The following is a 26,936-nucleotide window of genomic DNA, read 5'->3' on the forward strand; positions in this document are numbered from 1 at the left end:
ATACAGGTCTGAAGTGTTTCCTTTATGAATCCCTGTGTTCAGAGGTTTAGAGCTTATTTTTTGAAAGTGCAGTTATCTGTAGCATAACACATGAAGCTTAAATATTGGAGTGAATCTCTGTTAATAATATTATTACTTTACATTTACAGAAATGTGCTATGCAGTTGTAGGGGCAAATTTTCAGCCTGGTCTTGACTGAAGCCTCTGTTTTTGCGGGTGCATACAATAGCAAGAGCATTTTGTGGCTGCAGTTTAGATCATGCAGGCATATAAGTCCTTGACTGTGCCAGAATTAAGATATCTAAATTATGGATGTAAAATTGTGACTAAATAACTGTGGGATGCAGAAAGAAATGTAGAGACCACTTTTTTAGTCTGCACTGGATTTAGCAATTAAAACCTCGTAAACAAGTCCAAAATATAGTATTCGAGGGAGACTGAGTTTTAAAACTCAGTTGATTAAAATGTATCATTTTAAACTATGTCTTAAATTCTGTATCTTCTAACCAGGGGAGGAATGTGTTCTCACATGACTATGTGTTCTGGTGTGGCGATTTTAACTATCGCATTGATCTGACATATGAAGAAGTCTTTTATTTTCTTAAACGACAAGACTGGAAAAGACTCCTGGAATTTGATCAACTACAGCAGCAGAAATCCAGTGGAAAAGTAAGGGGATTTATCCCATTTGCTCCAAATTTAAAATAGCCATTTTCCAGAACACCCATATTTTGATCCAAACTAATTGCCTTTAAGTAAGAATGAAAATGAGGGCATTTTCAGAAATGCGTTTCTATGGGTATGTTCATTTAAAAAAAAATCAAAGTGTGATTATATTAATAAAAGTGAATATGTGACTATGAAACCTTCATAAGCAGGAATTAGCTGATTGAAGAAATGATATTTATTTTAATAGATTTTTAAAGACTTTCATGAAGGCACTATTCATTTTGGACCAACATATAAATATGACGTTGGCTCAGAGGCTTATGATACAAGCGATAAGTGCAGAACCCCTGCTTGGACTGACCGAGTGCTTTGGTGGAGAAAGAAGCTTTCATTTGATAAAACAGGTGCGTAGGGTCTTTCTCATTTTTGCATTTCTCATTTTAAATAATGATGCCTGGCAGTCAGATCTCACTGGATCCAAGGGATGGAATTTGGTCTAGTGGTTAGAGAAGAAGGTGGACAGTCTGGGATTCTAGGTTCTATACCTGGATCTGGCCTTTAGTCTGGGTGAAACTGTGATTACCTTACTCATGGTGGTACTCCCTTTGGTTTCAGTGGGACTGCTTTCATGAACATAGAAGTCACATTTGAAACCTGATCAAGTCACTTAGCTACAGCCTACTCCTGCTCCTGTTGTTACTGATTTCAATAAGGATCTGAGCCTTGTGCCTTGGTTTCCTCAGATGTTATTAGGGAATGATAATACTGAACGTTGTGAGGTTTTATTAATTCATACTTGTAAAATGCTTTGAGATCGTTGAATGGAAAGTGCTACGGAAGTGCAGTGCATTACTTTATCTGTAAGTTAAAAGCTATAAAATACTAGGACAGTTTTTTAAAAAAAAAACAACTTTTTGCCGCCAGAGCCATATTTCCATACCAGCCTCTGAATCTGCATGTCATCCATTAGTATGTGTAAAAACTGCACTTACGCATGCAAAGTGAAGAGTTACATGAGAAATTACCTGATCCATGCATACAAATGTGACTTTACCTCTTAAGATACAAGGGTCATCCCGTGGACTGCCTCAGTATAAATACCATGAAGGAAAGTGAGGGTTTCCAGAGAGGATGTCAATGTAACATAAATAATCTCATATTGATTTTAAAATCTGATGGTGTAGTAAAAAGAGGATCATGACCAGTAAATAGAGGCATGAGCTTACAAAGCAATAAAACCATAGAAGGGATGAGATGCAGGGGATAACAATAGGTGAACTTCAGTTTGTGTGAGAAATAAGCTCAAATATTGGTAGGGCTGCAGTTCTTCTAAGCCAATAGGGTCCTACACACAGGAATAGAGGGGTTTGTGTTGCTGTAGATAATCGAAATATCCCAGATGAATAACCAAGAAGAAAATAACACTTGGATGGGAGGATAAAAGTGCTGGTATCTCCTCCCTACACTTCTCACAGTTAGCAGAGGCACCCTCTCTCCACTTCTGGCTGCTCAATAATTGACCCAATTTTTTTTCCCCTTCCACCTTGTAGACCACAGTTAGCCTAAAAATCCTCCCTTAAGAATCTACCTCTCACCCTTTCCATTTTTTTCACGTTTCTACAACTTTTGTCATTTTTTCATGTTTGTAGCAGGTCTGCCATTGTTCTAAATGCATGCAGAAGTTGAATAACTCTCCTCATATTTCCCAACTGCTTTATGATTGTTGCAGACTATCCAGTAATTCCATTGCATCTTTTCAGCTAAAAAAATATCCCCAGCTATTCAATAAATTTCCCTTTCTCTCTCAATTCTTCTTTCAAGTGGCTCCAGAGAGGACTTCAGCTGGCTGAGCAGACATTGTAGATGGGATGATCTAGCAGGGCTGCAAGAGCCCACCATATATCAGAAGAAAGTAGCAAATAAATGAAACCTCTTTCTCCTGTACTTACAGACCTTCCAGAGCTAGCCCAAGTGGTAACACAGCTAGGAGATCCATCTTCTCCCCCTCCCCATTTTCTGCCTTTGAGCCCCACCCAATCCTTCTGGTTCCATTCTCCACCTATAAACTCCACTACCCCTTCTGATTTGGTGGCAAAGCTTCTTCTCTTTCTCTCTCTCTCTCTCTCTCTCTACTGCTGATCTGCCGAATAGTCCAACTTCCATTTCTGTTCTATACAGTGGAGGATACTGGGGCCAGAGAGCTGTTTGCAGGGGAGACATTCCTTGCAGGTTGTTTACAATTCAGTTCCTAGATCAAAGGGAAGAGATGTATAGCTAGTATGAGGCAGCCAGGAGAAGTGATCATGTCCCACAGTAACTCATCTTGAGCTCTGGAGATGAGAAATAACCCTTCTCCCCAGGCCTAGCAATGCTTCCCTCCATTTCTTCATGTTTCTGAGTGCAGCACAGGGCCTCCCCTAGCATAAAGGGAGAGTCCAGAGTGGCACTAGCTGGTAAGGAAGCAACAATCTATACTACACTCTTATCCCAGATTTGAACACTTCCTGTCACCCAGAAAAACCATGTGGAAAGCAGAGAAGCTAGAGCCATACAGGATTTCCTCTGTCTGGTCTCTTTAACTGCATGTGGTTATTTCAAAATATAGGTGTTTTCAGGCTGGAGAAAAATGCTATACTTTAATGTGACGTTGTGTGATGCTAAATTATATAGGTCTCTGAAAAGTTATTGGTTTGCATTTTGTCTTGTTCTAATGATCTGTGCTATCGATTGCACTTCTTTTTACATTTTGTTTTCTATTAGGAAATTCAAGGTCTAGAGGGATATAAGCCATCCTTTAGATGGAGTGCTTCAGGAACAATGTGTTTTGGTGAAAACCACAGTTCTGTGAAATGCAAATGGTTAAAATAGTTTAAATTATTATTACAAGTCTATGAACTTTAATGCTCTTTTGTGCTGTATAGCTGGAGAGATCAATCTCCTAGATAGTGATCTGAGTGCCGAAACAAAAGTCAAACACACTTGGACTCCTGGTGCCCTGATGTATTATGGAAGAGCGGAGCTGCAGGCATCTGATCACAGGTAATGTCCTAGCTTAGATTATCTTTCTCTGATTACATTGAGGCTCACTGAAGTATATATTCAATGGAAGGGCCAAGAATGATTGTTAATGGATGCTACATGCTTATTCTCTGTTCAGCCCTTTGACATTTAACCCCATCATGGTTCTAAACCAAAGGGTGGCAATGCCCGTGGGCCTTGTATTAATTTTCCTCTGTACTATGATATCAGCAAGGGCTGGACAAGATGCAGAGGCAAGGGCTGGATGATTTGATGCCTCTCCTCATTCATTTCTGACTGCTCAAACCAATTAAAGGTGCAGCATTGACAGGCACCACCCAGTCTTCTGCTAGAATGAAGGCAGCTGAGATGTGTTGCCTTAGCGGCATAAACTGTGTGTGTAGAGCTGGGGTGTGTGAATGTTAATGAGCTTCTCTGAGATGCAAACACATTAAGCCTCCCCACTTACGGAGAAAGGGGAAGAGAACAAAATCAAAAGCTGAGACAGCCACGTTGATTATAGATCTTCTCCCTAAAGAAAAATTATACAGATTAACTTTCTTTGCTCACTGTTATTGTTTCACTTGTTCTGAAAATGAATGCTATGAGTGCTTTGATAAATGTATCTCAAAAGCTTGTCTGTTTTCAAAATAGCTTCTGTAATTATCCTGGGGTGCTCTATGGAAATGCTGTTTTGTTTCTTACGGTAGAGTTCAGTGAATCACAAAAGTGCTTTTCACAGCATTGTTACTCTGTAGCATTGCTACACCTTTCTCCAGCAATGAAAGAACATGCTTCTCACAAACAAACCATTTCTCTATGTCAAGGCACTAGCCCATTCGCACTGACACTACTGGCTCCTGCAGCTAACAGTGTAATTGCCACAATCATTATAAAATGCAACATTTGAAGCAAGGCTTCTTTTACCTTGGCTCCCAGTTATAGCAACCACCACTGCAGTAACCATGTTTCAACAACACCTGTTAGTTACACTCAGTAGGTTGGGTTTTCCAGGATGTGCTATAAAAAGAAACTCCAGTGTATCTCTTCTAACATCCAGCAACGTACTAAGCAACAACAGTGTTTTCAGAAATAGTTAACGCTTCCTATAGAGGGTTGTTTTAATTTCTGTCTCCCCTTCATCTCAACCGTCAGTCTTTTTGTTCAGTCTGGTAGTGCGTATTACAGAACCAGCTGTAGTGCAGATAGCGGGTAGCAATGACAAGAGCTTAGATATGCAAGTGTCCAATGAGTGCCTTCAATACATCTGCAAGTACAATCCTGAGGGTGCAGATTGCATCTACAGAGGCCGAGCCTCAGCCCTTTGGACAGCGTGCCCCTATTTATGTAGACCTGACACACACAGAGAGCTAACACATAAGAGATGGTTCATAACTACTTAGAAAATCATTGTCTGTGCTACACAAACATGTTGCACACTTAAGGGTACATTGTCCTCTCACTGTTTGTCCTGGGCAAAAGAACTAGAAGTCAAGAAGAAAAACTGCTTTATCTTGGGCACCCTGTGTGAATTCGGGCAAACCACTTAACCTCACTATGCCTCTTGGGAAATAACACTTCCCTGTTTCATAGAGGTGTTGGGAAACAATTTATTAATATAAGTAAAGCACTCTGAGATCTTGGGATGGAAGGTCCTATGGAAGTGCCAAGTATTATATTCGTATTATTATTATGTTTGCTACTACAGTATATTATCACCACTATCTTTCACTAAATGTAGTGGTGGTAAATCTGTGAGACCCTATATGAGGGAGTAGACAGAGTAATAAATTAGGAGTCCGGACTCCGGGGTTCTGTTGCCCGCTGTGCTGCTTACTCATTATGTGGCCTTGGGCCCACTACTCAACTTCTCTCTCTCTCTCTCTCTCTCTGGGGATGTCTACGCTGCCACTGGGAGCGTGCTTCCCAGCTTGGGTAGATAGGCATGCACTAGCTCTGCTCCAGCTAATACATGAAAAATTGCAACATAGCTGGGGTTAGCACAGGTGGCAGCTCGGGCTAGCCATCTGAGTACAAACCCGGCCAGACCCCATCGGTATGTATTTGGGTAGTTAGCCCAAGCTGCTACCCCAGCTACACTACTATTTTTTAGCATACTAGCTCTAGCAGAGCTAACACGTCTGTCTACCTGAGCAGGGACACATGTTCCCAGCTGCCGTGTAGACATACCCTATGTGTAAAATGGGTATTACAGTTATTTACTTCAAAGGGGTATTGTTAGGCTTAATTAAAATATCTGCAAAGTGCTGTGAGATCCCGGGATGAAAGGTGCTTCAGAAATACATCTAAAAATAGATTCTTGCTTTCAGACAACCAATCTTTTGCATGTCCTATTATTTGAGGGTGATTTTAGATAACATGAAAGCAATGTTTGTGTGTGTGTGTAAAATCTAGGCCCGTGTTAGCTATTGTAGAAGTGGAAGTCCAGGAAGTTAACGTGGCTGCTCGCGAAAGCGTTTTCCAGGAAGTGTCATCCTTCCAGGGACCATTGGATGCCACCGTAATGGTAAATCTCCAGTCACCAACCCCTGAAGAGAAAAACGAATTTCCCGAGGACTTGCGGACTGAGCTTATGCAAATATTTGAGAATTATGGCACCATTGTTCTTGTCAGGTAAATGTTGATTTCTTGACACGTGCAATCTATTTTTTTTAAAAATCCTAATTAAAATGCATTAACTGTGTGGAATACGAATAACCGTTTTAGACTGTAACATATTGCATTCGGATTGCATTAATGATTAGAAATTATTAGCACTTATGTTTTATTTCTCTCTATCCGACTAAAGAAATATCCTAACAGGTTCCTTGGCTATGTCGGGGAGAAGGGTATGCAGTGCTCCAGGTCAGAGGCTTCGCCCTGAGTGTGCCTCCTGGGGCCAGCTCTTCACCTTGCTCAGGCTCAGCCCTTTTATCCTCATGCATTGGGTGTTGCCTCAATTTGCAGTACTTCTAATTTGTGCCTCCCATTCCTGTGACTGAGAGAGTCTGCCTTCCTTGGCAATCTTTCACACCCATTTGGCTCTCCTGAGTGACTCCACCTCTTTTGGATTTAAGAGCCTCTAGCCTATCCTTGGGGGCTCAGGCTCTTTTGTCATTCCTGGACCTACTGAGTGCGAGGGAGGGTGTTTCGTTCTAAGCCCTGTTGGAGGAGTTTTGTTTCCTTCCAGCTGAGTTATTTTGGGCCTCCTGGTAGCTATGGTACTTCTGTGTTGAAGAAAACAAGCACAGCTTGGCATTATCTGATTTACATTACCATGAGTGGAAGAAAACAACAGCATCAAAAGTACCTGTCCAAAGTGGGAAAAGGGCTAGCAGAACCGAGTGTGCCACTGAAATGGGAGTGATGTTAGACTGTTCCGCTGGGGCATACATCTGAAGTCGTGCCTGGCCACAAAATGCTGCTATGCCTGCTGCTTCCTCCTGGAATCTAACTTCTTTGTGGCAGTAGTTGTGACTTGACAGCAAGACCAACAAATCAATTACGAGGCATTTGACCTACTTATTTCAGGAGATTGTTTTGCTAAATACTGTCAGCTTGGCTCTCTCTATTTAGCCCTGCATACTACTAAGTAGGGGATATGGGTTCAGGAGCAGCCCTAGGACCCCACCACCGCATGGTTTATGAAGGTTTGGAGCATTCCGTGGCTGCTGAGAGGAGCATGAAGGAAATGTGCTTTGCTTTTTTCACACCCCTTTGCAGCTTGCTGTAGGACAGAGTAGTAGCCTTTGAGGAGGTTGTGTGCCCTCTGAGAGGCAGCTTTCGTGCAGAGTTCACACAGAGCAGATGAAGCGGGTACATGGAAGGGGAGAGGTATGTTACACGGGGATGGGGAAAATACTGTGGATGCAGGAAGGTGTGCAACATTTTCTTAACCTTTGTTCAGAGGGATGAACTGTTGCTTTGAGGACAACCCCAGTAGCATCCACTCTGGTGGGGCCACATGAGGGAGGATGGGTGGTGAGGGAGAGTCAGTGCTGGGATGCTTGGTCCCACCTGTCACAAAAACACTTGTTAGTAATTGTGTTATTGAAAGAGCTAAATGAAAAATTGCACAATTACTATAGTCACCATTTAGTCCTACTATTTCCTTGTGGACAGCAAACTGTACAGTTGTCTCGTCTCTCTGTTCTTACTAGGATCAATCGAGGTCAGATGATGGTAACATTTGCAGACAGCAGGTCAGCTCTCAGTGTTCTGGATATGGATGGTAGCAAGGTAAAACCATCTCCGGTTTATTTTAGTGAATGCACACCAAACTTTTCAAAAATGGGTAGCTTAGGTTAGATACCTAAGTCCATATCTAGGCACCTGAATCTATGGCCTGATTTTTCAAAGAAGCTGAATACCCACAATGATCACTTCTAAGGCCTGGCCATATAAGGAAGGCAGGTATTGCTTCTTCAGGAGCTTCTAAACAGAGCTCTGGAACTGGAACATGCGTAATGGTGCCAACATGTGCAGTAATGCAAAATGTATCAGCAGCTAAGGTTCTACTCTGCTTTAAGGTATGTTTCTCACATGGATCAACAGTCATGTTTGTTCGTTTGGGGAGGCAATTTGGGGCCTGCTTTATGGTTAGATATCAGGCTACTAGAGCGCTGGTGTGATTTTTCAAAATGCCTAAGTCAGTGATTCTCAACCAAGGGTACACGTACTGCTCTATGTATTATACACTAAAATATAAGTACAATATTTACATTCCAATTGAATTATATGGCAAAAATGGGAACGTAAGCAATTTTTCAGTCACGGTGTGCTGTGACACTTGTATTTCTATGTCTGATTTTGTTAACAAGTAGTTTTAAGTGAGGTGAAACTTAGGGTACGCAAGACAAATCAGACTCTTGAAAGGGGTACAGTATTCTGGAAAGGCTGAGAGCCACTGGCCTAAGTGATTTACGAGTACATATCCCATATGCTCTTAAGTCACTAAGGCACTTTTGAAAATACCACCCCTAATTATTATGATTATCATTTTAAAAATTATACAGCATAATTGCTGTGATATTTTACCATTTCTCTCCAAAAGCAAATGATTGTTGAGTGCAGAATTGAGTAACCAAGAACTACAAGGCTAATTTCAGTATGAAAACTTTGAAGAAAGGAAGCCGCAACATAAACAAGCCCAATAAGAGCAGCAGAGTTGTTCAGTCAATACCTGGAGTATTGTTACATCCAAAGGATTAATTCTGGGGTTTTTTTTCCCCGTGATGGTACTAGGAAGAGTATTTCCTTATCACTGAACTTCTGAAATGAACCTGATGCCATCTAGATTTCTGAAGCATTTGTCAGATGGAACATCTGCATTTACTAGCCTATTGGGGCACCATTCTCATTTTCTTAACAAAGGGAAAACAATTCTTTCATGACTCTAGGTCAAAGGCAGAGCAGTGAATATCCGGCCTAAGACTAAGGATTGGCTGAAGGGCTTTCAGGAGGAAATTGCTCGAAAACGGGAGAGCATTGCACCCATGTCACCCACCGCAAACTCCTGTCTGCTGGAGGAAAACTTTGATTTTTCAAGTTTGGACTATGAATCAGAAGGTTAGTAGCACAACTCTAGGCTGAACTATGAGAATTTGCGTTGTTCACTGTGGGCAGAGGGTAGATATCTGCATGTGATCACTATCTTAGTTTGTAATAAAACAATTCTTAGAAACAGGTTTGTGAACAGAGCCCTGATCTGGCACTGTGAACTACTCAGGTAGACCCCAGTTCTCATGCAGAGCCCCATTGACTATCAACTATCCGTACCTGCTCAGTAATAAAAAAATACACTATCACAGTCATAATACATTAAAATGATCTATATCAGGGTTTCTCAAACTGGGGGTCCCAACCCAAAAGGGAGTTGCAAGGCTATTGTAGGGGGGTCGTGAGATCACAACAATGTCGCTGGGGGAAAGAGGAGTTGTGGGGGATACAGCAGCCACTGCTCTCTGGCCACCTAGTTCTGAAGGCAGCACCATCATTAGCAGCAGCACGGAAGTAAGGGTGGCAGTACCATACCATGCCATGCCATCCTTACTTCTCTGCTGCTGTTGACAGCGGCGCTGCCTTCAGAGCTGGGCACCTGGCCAGCAGCTGCCACTCTCCAGCCACCCAGCTCTGAAGACAGCGCCAGCAGCGGTGCAGATATAAGGGTAGCGACGCCATGAGTATGCACCTATGAGTATGTACCATAATTTGCTATCACTTTTTTGGGGGGTGGGGGGTCATCACAGCCTGAAATATTTTCAAAGGGGTTCCAGCAAAAAAAGTTTGAGAACGCCTGATCAAAAAAGCAATCCTAAAACACATGGAATCAACAAAAATGTTGCCTAACAAAATAACCTGTATAGAAAATGGGAGCGAGAAGAGAACGTGTTTTCTGACAATGTCTGTCTGCATTTTCAAATGTTTTGTTTCAGGTGATATACTAGATGATGAGGATGATTATTTGGATGACATGCTGCCTCAGCACCCGGTAGCAGAGATGACAGAAGGCTTACCTGAGGGTCCTGAATATTTTACGGTTGCACCCACAGTAACTTCAAGCAAATCTCCACTGCTTACTGGAGGAAAGCCACATCCATATAAAGGTAAGTTACATGGCTTCTTTAAAGGAAGGCCTTAAAGCTTGTTTCCTTTTGCATCTCTTGGCTGTTTGTTGTGTTCACATGTTCTCTCTTGGCTTATACGTAGATTGTAAGTTTTGCAGGACAGGGACCAGATTTTTATTCTGGTTCATAAGAGTGCCTTGTGCAGAGGGGCCTAGGATCCATGACTGGAGCTTCTGAATGCTACTGCCATACAAAAAATAAATAAGTAATTAAGCGTAACCCTGCCTTAACGCTGTTCTGTTCAGGGTAGGGTAGTTGTGCCTAAGTGTGTATGTATTACAAATCATAGGAAATAGCAGTAATTCTCCTTATCTATCTCGCATCACATAGCACCAGCGCACACAATGCAGAGTTGTCCTTACTTTATGTTCTTGTCAGTGAGGCCTCGTCCGTGAAGTCAATTGAAAGACTCCCATTGACTTCGATGGACTTTAATTCAGGCTTTAAAACCATAGGCATTGGTGGCAGTGGAATCTGAACTCTCCGGAAACTTGCCGGTGAATTACTTCAAACGAGTTCCTATTACGACCAAGACTAAGAGTTTGCTTTACCCCTCTGTGCTCTGATTTTACTTATTTTTGGCAATTTTGAGGTTCGGGCACCCTCTGACTTAAACAATGTTGCTTTGAAAAACTTGCCAGTTGCTTAAAATTATTATACAATGTTAATCTCAGTATCTACAGCGTTCCCTCTCCTTAGTATTGGGATTCCCTAAGGAATACTGCAGATACTGAGGTAACATGGTATAGTTATCTCAGCAACTGCCAGGTTGCCTTAGCAGTTAACCATGCTTAACGCTACAATTTTATCACGGAGGTCATGGAATCCATGACTTCTGAAGACCCCATGACTTTAGCCTGCAGGCAGCTGGGAGCTGCAGGGTCCCGCTGCCACCTGGGACAGCCAGAAGTTGCAGGGTATCCCTGACACGCCAGAAGTTTTACCGACGAAAGTGCAGTGTAGACAAAGCCTCAGTTAACCAGCTCTTGTTTTCAAATCACAGGTGCCTGTCTCCTGACACTCCAGTCTTGATCCATCTCTGCCGTAATTCTCAAATGCAAAACTCTCTTGTTTGTTTTTTCCCTGAAATTTCCCCCTAGATGATGCTGACCTAGCTGAATTAAAGCAGGAGCTGGAATTAGGTGTGGGGCTTCGCCATCGGTCTCCAAGCAGATCTCTGTCTGTTCCTGACAGGCCTCGCCCGCCTCAGCCACCCCAGAGACCTCCCCCTCCAGGTAAAATTTCAGTTTCTTTTTAAATGTTGTCCCATGTCAGCTGGACTCTGTTGCCACCCTATTGTTTCTAGTAATAACAAACAGGTAAATACCTATGCCTGTTTAAATCCCCATCACCTGCTGTTTCAGTCAGGCACAGTGTTCGCCTTCATTTCTTTCCCTAAACTCTTGTGGTGTTAAACAACTGCTGTGTTTCACTCCAGCAGTGGCTGCATTTCAGTGATGGGTGAAGTGGTTCTTTGAAATAGTTTGGGATGAAAGGTACTCTAGTAATGAAAGTCCTTTCTCCACTTCAGTGGAGTTATAATAGTTCGTGTATGTCTCACATCCACCCAACAGCAAAGGGGGAGAATTTGCAAATAACTGATGCTTTGGTACAGTAAAAGACACCAGTGTTTAATCTCCCTGAGTCTTTTCTTTTTAATACTCAAAGCATTTTATTACCATTTTTTTGTTTATTCGGTTTAATTTTTTATGCAATATTCCCTTGAAAAGTTTAAACAAAATATTTGGTCTGATTTTCATCCCTTCCCATTAGATGGTTACCTCACATACGTACGCACTGCCCACATTTGGGATAGCACTGAGGAAAATAGAGCTGTTTTTCTTCATTTGATGGATAGTTTGACCTCAGCCACGGCATAGATTTCTGAGGGTGAAGTGATGGTATTCAAAGCTCTACTCACTTGGGATGCCAAAATGAGAGGCCAGTCATGTCAGATTGTTCAGATTCACTCATAGACTCTAAGATGAGAAGGGGCCATTATGATCTTCTGGTCTGAACTCCTGCATAGATCACAGGCATTCGACTTTCATGCAGCACATATGCTCCAGAGTGCAACTAGAAATTCTCTTTTAGAAATACATTCAGTTCTTCAGCATTGTCCTTCCTTTCTTATGTTTCTTTGATCAGAAATGAATAGTTAACAACATTGCCATTGAAATAGTCATAGCTGGGCTGCAGTATTAATGCCCAATTGAGATTATTATTATTATTTATTATTAACAAACACTGCACAGGCTCTTGCATTTGAAAACTCATTCTTATTTCCCTTGCAGCTGGAGTATCTGTCAAAAAATCTCCATCCGATGGTTCCATCTCCTCAGGAGGTCACTCCCTGTGCTCCATCCTGCAGACGGCAAAGCTTCTCCCAGGGGCGCCTCAGCAACCAGTGAGTCCCTCAGCAGCACTGCACCACACAATTAACTAAAAAGGGGACCAGGTGCTAATTAGAGTCTCAACCCACCAGCCAGCAGATGCGATTTACGTCAGGAGTGCTGAGCAAAGCAGTAAGGATACAGTCACCCTGTAATTACCCAGGATCAGTAACTGGGGGGGCATAATCAGAACAGAGTATGTGTTAGGCAAGTGTGTATATGTACATATAGACACAGGGAGACTTACTTTAATAAATAATGGCTGCCTCACAACTTGAAAATGAATAAACTACAGCTATTTAACAAATTTCCCCTTTGAACTTGTCAGCTTTGCCTGCCTGCTACATTCTAGATTTACTTACTTTAGCTCTCTGCCAATGGCTCTTTTTCAATGCCAAATCCTAATATTCAGCATCCTCTAGACCAGTGTTTCTCAACGACTGATCCATGACTGGTGCCAGTCCCTGAGATCTCCCTGACACAATTTAGGAAGGCAGCCAGCTGGTCACTGGTATTAGAAAGGTTGAGAAGGACTGCTCTAGACAGGCCCCAGGATCCATCTAAATCAGCCTATAGAGTGGTGTCACCATAGCTCCTGGCGTCCTTCCCCCATTTCCGAGGGAATATTATCTGCATATAGCTCCCAAGTCTTACAGGTAGGGATTCTGCACAGGTCTGAGCTGGAACTACAGAGTTGAAACAACCATGCTCTAGTATTTGGCTACAGGGCCAGCAGGCCCACAATCATTTGATACTAAGGGCAGGTCTACACTGGAAGCAGTACCTCAGCGCCACTGTACTGCGTCTGGTGAAGACATGCTAAGCCGATGGGAGAGCGCTCTCCCATCAGCATAACGACTCCACCTCCACGAGAGGTGGAAGCTATGTCAGCCGGAGAGTGCCTCCTGCCGACATAGCTTGGTGTGGACCGTGCTCAGGTCTCTGTAACTTGCGTCACTCGGGGGGTGATGTGTCTTTTTCACACTCTTGAGTGGCATAAATTCGATCAACTTAAGCTTTAGGGTTAGGGTTGGAGGACCCGCCCTAAGGCTATGTGTAGATTGAAACGGCTACAGTGGCAGAGCCGCAGCTGCACTGCTGCAGTGCGTCAGTGTAGCCGCTCACTGCAGCGACAGGAGGGGCTCCATGGACGTAGCACTGTCTACACTAGGAGGTAGGTCAGCTTAACTGTGCCACTCGGGGCAGTGGGTATTTCACGCCGCTGGGTCAACCCAGCTTTTTAGTATAGGCCTGGTCTAAGATTGAGGGGGTTGAAGGCTGTGCTGTGCTCCTATGTCAGCCACTGCTTTGATGGCCTCTGTCCAGTGCAGAGTGTATACGTGAAGTGCACACGAGAGACCAGCACGCCCATAGCTGGCACCTTCAATGGAGAGGCCCAGAGCTGAATAGACTTGAGGATTAGACTCTCCTTCCTCACACAGAGGACCCCCTTACTAGTCAAGAGGAGGCACATTAATGGGACCCTGTGGGGATCTTTGCACTGCTGTTCCCTGTGCTGTACTTTCAGACTTGGCTTGGGGCTGTAACTGGGGGCTTTTATGGAAAGTAAAGTTACATACAAATGCTGTGAAAATATTTCCCTCTCCCCCCGTCAGACAAGAGACAGGTAATGAGATCAATTGGGGCAGCTACAGCCAGTAGCAAAGATATGATAGCTGCCAAAGAAAAATTAAAATAAAGCCATTTTGAAATATTAGTAGATTGTTAAATGGCAGCCAGTGCAGTTCTGTGGAGACAGGTGCATGAATCGCTGGAAGTGATTACACCGGTACAGCGTACAGCCTGTGGGTTAAAGGGTTTCACAGGAAAAGCCTTTTCCTTCAGAATTACTCACTCACCTACTCTTTTCCCCCTTTTCTTGTTGTAAGCCTAAAGCCCGGACTGGAATAAGTAAGCCTTATAACGTCAAGCAGATCAAAACCACCACAGCTCAGGAAGCGGAGGAAGCTATTAGATGTCTGATGGAAGCAAAAGGCGGTAAGCAGAGCTTTCCAATGGAGTTTTAAAATCTCCAAATAAAGAAAATGTAGGTGCATTTCATCCTCCCTGACCATAACCTAAATAAGACATGTATTACCTTTAAAACGCTCCTGTTAACCTTACTACAACCTTGGGGGGTCCTGCAAGATTTTTCTTTGAATGTTTTCTGTCAGCTTGGATACCATTAGCCTTTTTGTTTCAAGATTACTTAATTTCTGTCTTTTAAAGGGTCCCCATAAAATAAGTCATATTTTAAAATATGTCCTTGCTGTTCCTGTTACTAAGAACATCATAGATTATGGTACTCGACTGTACTCTGAGAAAGACAGATGTCACCTTCCTTCTCAACATATCTGTTCCCTCTGTGACTCCAGAGGGGTAGCTGCTTGCTTTAGTAACAACAATGTTCGCTTCCGCAGATAGCAGGGCGGAGCCTACACAGCACCAGTAGAGTGAGCTGGATTCTATCCAGGCTCACACATCAGCAACAGAATCGTTAACTAAATTACAAATGCAGAGTCTTTATTGTTGATGAAGCATGAACCAGAAACATTTCAGCTTTACTCTCACATCCCAGCCCAAGTTTATAGGGCTGGCAATTAGAAAAAAAAAATTTTTTTCATTCGTAAAACTGAGTAAATGTAATCTGGAATCACTGAGAGAACAACCCTGGAATGCCATTTTTATATTTGCTCTTCAGAGCCCATTTGCACATTAAAGGAGAAAGAATGGGTGAAATCAAGTTTACTTTGCACTAGTTTATTACTGTTTACTTTTTATATTTCGCTTGGCTAAGAAAACTAGGCTGGTCAGTTTCATTTTAGGATTCTCATGCTCTAGTAACACCTAGCTCTTCTACAGCATTTTTCATCCATAGAACCCAAAGTGCTTTACAAAGGAGATTAGTATCATCATCCCTATTTTACAAATGAGGAATATTTGGCATGGAGAGGTCATCCAGCAGGCCAGTGGCAGAGTTTGGAATTTAACCCATCTCTCCCAAGTTCCCTCCATTGACCTATCACCTAGGTCACACACTAGCACAATGCTTCTGTGTTTGGGTTAGAAGTAATGCTGGCAAGGAGTATAATGAATATGCAATGACTAGTTTTCATAAAATTAAAGACATTCTAATGATACATTTTTGGTGAAATTCTGTATTTATTTCTAAAACCTTCATCTTCAACCTGAATGCTGTCCCTGTACGATAATGGGCAAAAGCATTTTGGAAAACAAGACCACAAAGGAAAGAGATCTTTGAGCTACGCTTCAGACAGATTCAAACAATGGTTGTTTTTGCATTTCAGGAACACAAGAGAATGCTCTGAAGCTTGCTCCAGTAAGAACCCAAACATTCACCCAGCCTGACTCCCTTCCCAGCATCACAAAGTCAGCATCATTTCAGGGATCACAATCAGGACCAGTGCTCGTGCCCCATCGCCCTCCACCCAAAGTTCCAACCATAAAGAAGCCGGTGCCCCAGCAAAGAACTGGAGTCAAATCAGAAAATGTAAGATAGCCACAGCAGCTATTCATTTTGCAGAGTGTTTTAGCAGAGGGGGCAAGTTGTTAAACAATTCACATGAAGTTCTATCAACTGGCTCAAGCATCTGTTTGAGCTCTTCTGTCCTGTAAGTGTCTTTGCATATAGCAGTTACTGTGGCCTATATGCACAGTAAATGAACATCAAGTAGAGGAAATCATTATCTCCCATTTTGACAAAGTTATCACTAAACTTAGCTATCCATATTCAGCTCTTTAACTTCCCGCTGTGATGGTCCATCCTCCTAGTGGTTTTTGCCCTCCTCTGAACTCCTATCTTGGCTACATGTTTCTGAATTGTCAAGAACTGAACACAGAATTCCAGATATTCTCCCAAATCTGCCTCTTATGCATCCTAAACTTGAGATAATTCATTGTGAACTTGGATCTGGTTTAGTGACTACTCTCAACCCGAAGTTTCTGCATTTTTGCTCTACTAATCACACTACATCACCACAGTGTAGGTTTCCTTCAGTAAGATAGAAGGAAACAGTCTGCTAAAATGCTGAGAATTTAGCCTCCTGGGCAAATGCAGAAATTCCATTTTAATTGTTCTTATCTCCATCCAAAGCCCTTAGTTCAAACTGAAGTCAAAGTTGATTGGAAATTGTGTTTTAGATTTTTTTTAAAAATATTTACTTAGGACAACATTTGTTGCTTTTTTAGAGGAAAAAAAACAAAATCCCCCAAAGTCCATCCAATCAGTTTTGTTCATATCTGCTAACAATTGTCCCTTCTGAACCGAGAATCTGTAGGTCAGGCTTTGAACCAAAAATAATGTATTTATGAAGTTACAAATCACAAAGTTGGTTCATTTGAGTCACCAGAGCCCTTGGTGCCAGCTACACTACTCTAGCATGTGCCATTTAAACAGCACTTATTAACATGAACAAAACATACCTGAAAACTCACAGGAGCAATGGCCTGCCACAACCAATAAATCGTAAAACAGGGTCTCCAGGGAGGCAGGAGCCCAGTGGTTAGGGTTCTAGCCAGACACTTGGCTCTCCCACAAACTCTGTGTGACCTTGGGCAGTCACATAGCCTCAGTTCCCCATCTGTCAAATGGGGATAGTAGTGCTTGCCTACCTCACAGCAGTGTTGTAAGGATAAATACGTTAACGATTGTGGTGCTCATATAGTACAGTACAGTAATGCAGGCTAAGTACCATAAATATGCGCTTTCATATTCTTCCTCTGTGACCGCCTTTGCCAGACAGTTCTTCCCTAAAGGTTAGTCTTTAGGGTCTCCATCCTACCTCGCTCTGAAAGGGCACTTACTATATCCCCTCAGGCAGTTTGCACAGCCTTCCACTGCGCAGAACCACAAAGGAAAAAGAAAGAGAAGTAAACCAAACAGCCCCACCTTTGTTTCCCTATATTTAACTCACGCCCATCATCCACGTACTCCTGAAAGATCTCAAAATAGAAAGGCTGCAGTTATTGAACAGTATAGGATCTGAAAGTTCATATACTTGTTTGTCCACAGCAGACTCAGAGTATGTGTCTGCACTAGAGGGGTGTAAATTCTAGCGCACATTAGTATATTGTACACTGATTGTCCCATGGGACCCAGCTAGCGCACAGTAAAAGTTCCCTAGTGAGTGCTGACATAGGGGACTGCATTAACACACACTGGGGAACTTCTAGTGCGCACCAGCAGGGTCCATACGGGCCAGTTACTGCACAACAACCTACTGCGCATTAAAATTTACACCCTTCTGGTGCAGACTGATGTACAATGTAGACAAGTCCTAATGTGATGTTTCCCCCATCTGGAAGTGAGTTTAGAAGGGAGCTCAGTACCTCAAAAAACCCTTCCACCTCTTCCATCACCCCCCCCCCCCAAAAAAAAGAGAAAGATCTCTAGACATAAATGAAAGGGGGATTGCCCTGTATTCAATGTAAGATGCATTTTCTGAGCATATAAAAAGACTGGGTTTGCATAGTTTTATACTAAGGGAGACTAGCCAGGAGTTCATGTGGTTTCACTCAGAAGTACTAAGAATAGGAGATTGGGAATAATAGTTACATCAAGCTAATTAGCTAGCACTAATTTAATCTGGGCCCAAAATACATTGATCTATGGGCTCTTCATGCAAATGTGCCTGGTTAGTGATCCAGGCCATGCAGTTTAAGCATATTGGGCTAAAATGCAACAGGAATGACCTTTTGCTTCCCTTACCAGGGAGGGAGGAATCCATATGGCCAGGAATTTATAATGGCAGGGATGGGGACCACAGTGGCACTAGTAACGTAACAACACCTTTAAAAATGTATGCAATTTCACATTTTTTCCCGGTTAACCTTTTCTGCTTAGGCAAGGTTTTTTTAAGTGGAATATGAGGCATTAAGGAAGAATGCAAAATTCCACATTATGGTACAAATCCTGGCCACAGTAAGACATGAATGCAGTTTTTGGGGTAGCTGAAGCTAATTGTCCTTCAGCCTCATGTATCACAAGGCACACAAGCCTAATGCCCCATTAATGCAATCCCTGTCATCCCTTATCGTTTCAATATTATTACAGCAGCAGGAAAATGTAACAGTAAAAGAACTCCTCAGAACTGTGGTGGCTGGAGATTTGACCCCACACATAATTCTAAAGTGGAAAGGCAAATGGTCACAAAAGGATGTCTTTTTAACACAGGGAGTGAAGGGCAGGGCTGATTTAAAGCTGTTACTCTCATGCCTTCACTTTCCACTTCCTCATCTCATTCAGTGATTCCACCAACTTCTTTCAATAATGCACCCAACACAATTCACATCCTCTTTATCCCACCTATTGTTTGAGCGTTTTCCCATCTGGATGGGCAGAGCTAGTGCAGTGGCCGAGTCTAAATCTAAAACACCGCTCTGACTCGTATTCCTTTTGTTCCCCTCTCTGTGTGTGTGTGTCTGGAAGAGCAGCTTGACCAGCAGCCCGTCCGCTTTCACATTGGATTGTCCGAGTCCTGCCTTGAAACCAAAGCCATTACCAGTCCCACTAGGATCACCCCCATTCCTAAGCCGAGAACAACGCCGCCCGGGAAAGCTCCTGAGAGAAGAAGCAGCAGCGATAGGCAGCCGCCCAGCCTAGGCATTTCAGAGGAAAGTGCGGTGGCCCTGCAGAACTCCTTTGCCCCAAAGGTTCCACCACGAAGGAAGAAGTCTGCTCCTGCTGCCCTTCACCAGCAGGTGCTTCAGAGCAGTAACAGTCTGCTTCTTAGTGGCTTAACATTCAATTCCAACAACAACAATAGTCCTTCTGAGTACAACCCTACAACACAGGACTCTGACATCCTCCCCCTTTCTCCCGGAGACTCTGATCTTTCAGCTCCAACATCCACTGCCAGCCCAGACAGCAGTGGCACTAAGCACTTGACACCAACTGCTTTGGACTTTTTTGCTGACCTTCAAGGCCCTCCTACCCCAGACATCCAGCAGCCACAGCTGTTAGCCACCAATTCACTAACAGAGAGCGTCAATCTCTTGGACCTGGACACAGATATTTCCTTTCCTTTTTCCACACCAGCAACAACTAGCCCAACACACACTCCGAGCAATTTGAAACTCCCCAGCCCAAAAGATTTTAGTCACTGGGTTACTTTTAGTGATGATGAAGTCAACAGTACATTATCAGAGGGAGTCAGCAAACTGCTGGTCTTAGAGGAAAACAAAAATACCTGGATGGACAGAAATGCTAACTTAGAGTTGTGAGATTTTTTTTTCCTTGATTTTTTTCTTTTTTCCGCTACAGAAATCTAATTACTGTACAAGATAAAAATCTGCTTTGAATACAGAGTTGTAGAAGTGTGGCAAGGCCACATTTTATTTTTGTGTTTAAAAAAATTCTAGTATGATCTGGGAGCAAAATACAAGACATCAGGCAATACTGTACAACTTGCAAAAAAAAATCTTTAGTCTAAATTATTTCCCTTTTTCTAATCCATCTGAAAAGTAAAATGATATTTCAGGTACAGAGTATTCTTTAAAAGTATGTAAAGATGCATGAAGAAAACAAGAACAAAGTTTATAGGTATAATTTTTTATATAAAACAGTTTTTAACATTTAAAGACTTGTCTACATGGTAAAATTTAGCAGCAGAACTACAGCAGTATAATTATACTACTACACTAATTCTGAGGGAATAGTGTTCCCAAGGGGAATTATCCTGGAATAACTTTAGCAGTATAATTACACCACTATAATTCTGCTGGTAAATATGCTGTAGACAACTCCTATGCTGCATCTCTTTCATTTGATTTACAACTAGCTGCAGGTTCTGTAATCTCCTGGTATTAGCCTGGAGTCTAAATTCCTCAATCCTTGGCCATTATTGTTAAGTAAGAGGGGCAGAGGACGTTACGGATTAGGTGCTCTCTATTTTGTTGAACATGCTTGTTTTTAATCTCAATCATGCAACTGCACACTGATGATATGATGGGCCCCTTACCAGCGTGTGTGATACTAATAATGATACACTTACAAAAATTATTCTAGAAACTCACGTTTTCTTTCAATGCATCGTCTCCTTTACGTTCAGATTTAACTGATTCTGTTCTGGTCAACGCAACCTAATGCTAAATGACTTGCTATCCCGTTAAAAGGCACATGGACGATGACGGTCTATAACTTTGGAAGGGACAGCGCAGGCAACCTGCTAGTAAACATTCCAATTGTCTGTGTACTGTATGTATAGTCATGATCGACTCCAGTGGAAGTACACACGATGTTTGACCACTACTCCAACCTTTACTCCCCTCAGTTTCTTTGCAAGGAAGTTCATGTTCATGCTTAGCTACTAATGAAATAATAAATGCAGATGAGCAAAGGCTGTCTGTACACTTACATGAATGCTACACTGGTCCAGCAGGACTCAGCAAGAGCAAGGGTAGCAGAATCTAGCCTTAGAGTGGAAAGGTGGTTTACTAACTAATTTCTGCCCACTGATGATAAAGGTGTGTGCTGGCCCCTGGAAAGTATATAGATGCACCTTACTTATTCACCTGTGCTGGACACTTGTTACCAGTTTAGCAGGTGTAAGGCAATTAAAGCACTATATACCATTTGGAAATGAACCTGTAGCACCTAAAGCAGGGGGACAGGCAAATCTGAGAAACAGTGTGACAGTACCATTTGTCAAGAATTATATTCCATGAAGAAAATGGTAAAGGGAGACAGTTAACTTTTTATTTAAGGGAGCTACTAATGGGGAAGTGAGAGGAAACCAGAAAATAAGGCAAGGAGCAAACTTAGAAGTGGAATGCTCTGTGCAGACTTGTCTCCCCAGATAATGGCAGATTACTGAGGCAATGAGTAGAACTAAAGGACATCAAGATTTCAGTGGGAGGGAGAGGATGGGGGTAGCAAAAAAACCTTTAAGAAAATGCTATTACTTATGCAACTGTTTTGTAAAAGACAGGCTGTAAAACTAACTAATTCCATGAGCATGAAAGAGTTTTGTCAAACTAAATACAGAATTTGCCATGGTCCTCTGCTTGTTAGGATCAACTCTGAAGGAAAATACTGATATGACAGTGATGGATGCTGTGTAACAGCACATAGCAGTATGACTGGGCTGCAGCTAGACCAACAGTGCATCTGAGATTAGGGTAACTAAAATGCACTCAACTTTAGCTTATTCGATACAAGTCTTTGCAAACACTTGAATGGTTTAATGCCTAAAGATACAATATCATGGTCCATGTTTCAGAAATAATAGTCTGGGGAAAGCATCTTGAACAGGGACTTTCCCTGGATACTCTTCAAACAAATAGTCCTGCAACTGCTGCTTTACTTTCCTCCTTATATTTAGGTAGCGCTCTGGTAGGGCATCATAAGCTACAGGACCAGTGTTTCTAGTGGAACTACAGTGCAGTTAACATGCAGGTCTCTCAAAATGCTACAGCTGATGTCATCATTGCAAAGTCACCTCTGCATTTGCCAACCACTTTAGCATTTATGCTTCTCAACCCAAGATTTAGCTAAAGGGAAGATAGCCTTGATTTCAAATGAGGCTTTTTAGTGTGCGCTAGCTACACATTACCTGTGCTAAATTTGTGAAGCATTTAGATGGTCTATGGAAAGCAGGCAATTAAAAGTTATTACACGCATGTTTCAGTTCAGGCTCAATAACTTATAAATGGAATGAAGCCCCTTTTTGGATAATTACTAAAATGATGCTAACATTTTTAAGCAATTGGGGAAAATCCAGGGTCTTGTATTTAAACTAGACCTATTTTGTGCTTAAATTGTAAATAATGTCAATTAAATGTCTTTTCTACAAACCTTTAATTGGCTTAATTCTCTTCTCAGGTGCCTAGGTTATTTGGGACCTCGGCCAAGTTCAGTTCTATTACTATCCAGCTCGCTCAAGCCGTCTCATCTCTACTGCTGAATTCTAAGCAAAAAAAGACAGTCTGTATAAAAGTAATGTTGCCCGTAGATCTAAGCTCTTCGCTCTCCTGCTCCATGCACATTTCTTTAGTAGTAGAGAGGCTAGAGATAGTTTTGAAGTGCTCAGTTCCACAAAGGTGAGCCACTCTGAAAGAGGCTGGCTAGTTAGTTCCCTAGCCCATCACAACCCCCAGCCTCCTTTAAAAAAAGAAAAGCAACAGTGGCTATTTATGGACATAGTTCACCATAAATCATTAAGGGCTGTAAAAAATAAAATACGTTTAGTACCGTATCCAACATTCTGTGCAACAAAGAATTGAACAGCCCTGGGACAGCTAATTTATGTTAATGAAAGAGTTAGCAGGAAAGCCAGTTGAAGTGGATTTATACATGTCAACTACAACTTGTTTAATTACTCCACTTTACTAAGTGGCCTTCAGCACTAACTATATCTTTTTTCTGCGTAAGCGAGTGGTGACCCGTGCATTAAAATGAGAATCCCTCCAGCAAACAGGCTTCATACAGTCAGTGATGGCATATACTATTCTAGCAAAACAAATCAAGGAGAAAGAATGGGTTGATTGAAAAGGTGGATGATGAACTTGACGTGGCAACTAACCAGGTTCTCAGATGATCCCCAAACAAGCCAATCATCGAGGTAAGGGAAAACATGGACCCCATTCTTCCTTAAACAGGCTGCCACCACTGCCACACATTTAGTGAGCACATGAGGAGCTGTTGAGCGGCCAAAGAGGAGAACCATATACTAATAATGGCAGCCCCCTATGACAAAACTAAGGAATTTCCTGTGGCTGGGGAGCACCACCACATGGAAGTATGCATCCAAAAAATCAAGGGCAACAAACCAACCTTGTGATCTAGGGAGGGGAGGATCAATGTTACGATAACCACACAGAATCTTGCTTGATGAATTTGGTGCATGAATGAAGGTCCAGTATAGGTCTCAGCCCTCCCTTTGGCTTGGGGATCAGAAAGTAGCAGAAGTAAAAACCCACCCTTGAAACTGTAGAGATCCTTTCTCTATAGTGCACAGAGCCCAAACTTCCTGGACGTGCACAGCCGCATGAGATTGGTCACTGAAAAGAGATGAGTCAGGAGAATGAGAAGGGACAGAACAGAATTGGATCAAATATCCCAGTCCCACAGTACGTAGGACCCACTTCTCTAAGGTTTTCACCTCCTAAGACCTGAGGAAATGAGATAGTCTGTCCCCAAAATGGGCAGGGATGGAAAGATCACTTCTGTTTGCATCCCTGCCCTTGAAGTCAAAGGGTTGCTTTCCTACAGTAGGTTGAGTGGAAGACAATTGCTTAGAGAATTAGCCTACTTCTTTTGAGGTTTCTGTCTTCTTCTGAAGGGGTCACACTGTCTTGGAGGATAGAAGGGCTACTCTAGTCCTGGTTGGCTAGTCTCTGGAGCGAGGCAGCAGAGTAAATTTTCCTCCCTAACAAGTCCAATCTCTTTAGCTCTTTTTACTTCAGGATCAAGTTAAATTTCCCAAGGCCCTGGGTGTGAGAACACCATTTGGAGCCTTTGGATGGTATGTTTATCTATATGTTTAGCTGTCAGGGCTAGCCAGGCTGGGGTCAGCCACAAAGCTTTCACTGGCTGTAACAAAGCATAATTAATCAGGAGGGCAGTCCTTCCTGGAGTTGTTGCCTGAAGAATATCCAGCAATTTATGCATTTTTTTTTCCTTGCACCAGTTCAGTGTGTACACTCAGAGTTGAAGCTATTCTCTGCAGTGAGTCCTGATAGGACTTAAAATCTGCTGCACGGGGAGAAAAGGAACCTGGAATGACTGAGTCATTCAGAGAGGGCAAGGACGGAAGTGCTGGATCCAATGGCATGTCTCAGGGAGAGGCAGATACTCTGGCAGACTGCTGACTTTTCAGCACTCCCAAGTAGGCAGCAAGAAATCGGCACAAAAGGTCCCCTACCCAGATCCTGTGTATGGCAGAGCAGAGAACTAGGTCAAAAACATCTCACACTAGGGCTCTTTTTCTATGATTTTGAAGCCCAACGCTGACAGAATTAAAATGGAACAGCACAAGAATTTATTTATCTTTTTGATTAAAACGAAATTAAACTGCCACTGTCTCCTTTACATAAGATACCATACCAGAGATCAATAGATTAGGTGATGCTTCTCTTTCTCACACAGCACTCTGTTTCCTGCATTTGTTATCAATTGATGCCAACAGGTAAAAAGTGAATTAAACTAGAGGAATGTCTGGGCCTATTAAACAGAAAGGCAAGCAGCATAAACTGGTCCATCAATCAAAACAATATCTTGAATTATTCACGTGTTCTTACTTGGGTTCAAACTCCCAAACATGGATAGCAGATGTGTACTCTGAGACAGCCATTTGTTTCCCTATGCTATTATAGAAAAAGATCATCATCTGGGTTTATTGTTTTTGGTCCTTAGTGTACCATATGTACATTCGTCTCAATCATAGCAACCTTTCTTGGCGAAGAAGTGAACCATGGGACCCTTCATAGCCCATCCATGCTGCTTCAGAAGAGTAGCTACAGGATACCTGAAGCCTTTCCTCCACTGCATTCCCATCGCCTACTGGTCAAATCATCAGAGGAATTACATACATGTAGTCAATAAGTCAAAGTGAATCACAGCAGCCTTTCACCTTTTATTGCCAGATTTCTGGGTCTGTGGTTGAGTCTGTATATATTTTGAATGCATTTCAGATATAGACAATGTAGATTTCCAAGTAGAAGATGTATTCAAAGCCACTTGGACAGCTGATTTTATTATGAATATTGTGGCTGTAGTTCTGGAGGCCTGCCACCAGTTTCAGTGGAAAGACTCTGTTGCATTACACTCTGAGGGAGAAGCAAGCAAGGATGATCAAGACTCAACTTCCCAGTTCTCTTGCTAAAGCATCTTGAATAAACTTTACAGTATATTGGTATAGGAAAGTATCTTTTTTCTTTGGCTTGCATATATTCAGATGATTAACCTCCACTGGAATTAGGTCTCCTATGCCTAAATCTGGAGGAGGGGGGGGAAAAAAGTGTAGATTAAGAAAAAGCTCTTGCATTAACAATTAAAGTCACCCAAAACCAACCCCTCCAGAGCTGCTATTTATTCATTTTGTCTTAAACTAGGTTGTTTTTAAATGTGCTAAAAGCATTATCAACACAATGACATAGTGCATAAGCAGATGCAGCTTTAGACGGATTCTACAAAGGGATCCACTTGGACAGACCCTTAGACCCAGCAGAGTTCCACTGACTTCAGTGGGATTCCACAAATATGTAAGTGTCTGCCCATATGGATCCCTTTGCAGGACCAGGGCTTTAGAAAACATCTTCCTTCCCATATAATTTTCCCTTTTTGATTTAGGCATCAGCACCCAGCTTAGTCAATAAGGAGAACATTACAAACATATGCTTTATCTACTGAACACATCATTTAATGTCATTGGGTTAAATCCTGGCCCTATTGAAGTCAAAATATCTGCATTTTGAAAAAGTCTAAAAGACTGCAGAAGGTTTTTACTCATAATTAAATGAACTCTTTTATAAAAACTGTGATTTTAGAGTTTTTAAAACTGGGCTGGATTGGACATCAAACATGGACTACAGTATAAAGAGTTTCCCCAAGAAAGGGAAAAACCCATCACTTAAGTGTACAATATAGGTGCTCTACTCCCAGCAAATTTAGTTACACTGAGGCTAGTCATGGTGTTTAGGTATCCCTTATAGCTAATCCTGATCACTTTAGTGAAAGTTCTAGTTAAGGTTATGCTGAGTCTTCTATTCTAATCCCATGTGCATATGTTAACAACTTTCTGAGCAATTCTTTGTTTTGCCTGAAGTTTTCCATATTTGGTCATCCAAAAGGATGCTATAGTAGTGTGGTGGGTTTGTATGAGAGACTGAGCATTGAACCAAATAGGAAATATAGGCCATGTGAACACCATGAGTGAGATCTCTACTGTAAGAGCTTGAGTGCAGTGATCTCCCACCTTTAAAATAAGGAGAGGACCCTGTTAGATGCATAAGAACAACCTTTGCCACACTGCTCTATAAGTAATATGCTCAGATATGCACTGCGTTCTCACTGATTTCAATAGGAGGGTCACATGTTTGTACTTAGAAATGTATCCAAGGTCAAAATCTGGTCAAAAGTTTAAACAAAAGGAACCATCAATGGTTTTTCATACAATATCCCCTATTTATTTATCTTTCCAGATATTTCTATTACAGTATCTGCATTATCTATCCCCCTACATCAATATGTGAAAAAAAAAAATAGCTAATT

At 42.1% G+C, this 26,936-nt stretch overlaps 2 protein-coding genes across 15 annotated transcripts in view; one reads left to right on the top strand and one right to left on the bottom strand.

Annotated features, from left to right (window-relative positions):
- The window catches only part of SYNJ2 (synaptojanin 2), a 103,719-nt gene that overhangs the window by 76,317 nt on the left and 466 nt on the right, over window positions 1-26,936 (top strand). For 3 of the 6 annotated variants that reach the window (XM_073337773.1, XM_073337774.1, XM_073337775.1), the window contains 12 exons: window positions 511-669; window positions 917-1,073; window positions 3,591-3,708; window positions 6,103-6,321; window positions 7,848-7,926; window positions 9,087-9,255; window positions 10,122-10,292; window positions 11,414-11,548; window positions 12,608-12,720; window positions 14,596-14,704; window positions 16,015-16,217; window positions 19,160-22,345. In XM_073337773.1, the coding sequence (XP_073193874.1) occupies window positions 511-669; window positions 917-1,073; window positions 3,591-3,708; window positions 6,103-6,321; window positions 7,848-7,926; window positions 9,087-9,255; window positions 10,122-10,292; window positions 11,414-11,548; window positions 12,608-12,720; window positions 14,596-14,704; window positions 16,015-16,217; window positions 19,160-19,948 (2,421 nt within the window). In that variant the 3' untranslated portion in view covers window positions 19,949-22,345. Of the gene's footprint in view, window positions 1-510; window positions 670-916; window positions 1,074-3,590; window positions 3,709-6,102; window positions 6,322-7,847; window positions 7,927-9,086; window positions 9,256-10,121; window positions 10,293-11,413; window positions 11,549-12,607; window positions 12,721-14,595; window positions 14,705-16,014; window positions 16,218-19,159; window positions 22,346-22,547; window positions 26,931-26,936 lie in introns of those variants that run through there. The other 3 variants (XM_073337777.1, XR_012158101.1, XM_073337776.1) reach the window with 3 other exon arrangements.
- The window catches only part of SERAC1 (serine active site containing 1), a 46,770-nt gene continuing 42,528 nt past the window's right edge, over window positions 22,695-26,936 (bottom strand). For all 9 annotated transcript variants that reach the window (XM_073337784.1, XM_073337783.1, XM_073337778.1 and 6 more), the window contains one exon: window positions 22,695-25,661. In XM_073337784.1, coding sequence (XP_073193885.1) covers window positions 25,525-25,661 — 137 coding nt within the window. In that variant the 3' untranslated portion in view covers window positions 22,695-25,524. The remainder of the gene's footprint in view (window positions 25,662-26,936) is intronic.

The sequence above is a fragment of the Lepidochelys kempii genome, chromosome 3, assembly GCF_965140265.1.
Source record: "Lepidochelys kempii isolate rLepKem1 chromosome 3, rLepKem1.hap2, whole genome shotgun sequence".
Classification (NCBI taxonomy): Eukaryota; Metazoa; Chordata; order Testudines; family Cheloniidae; genus Lepidochelys; species Lepidochelys kempii.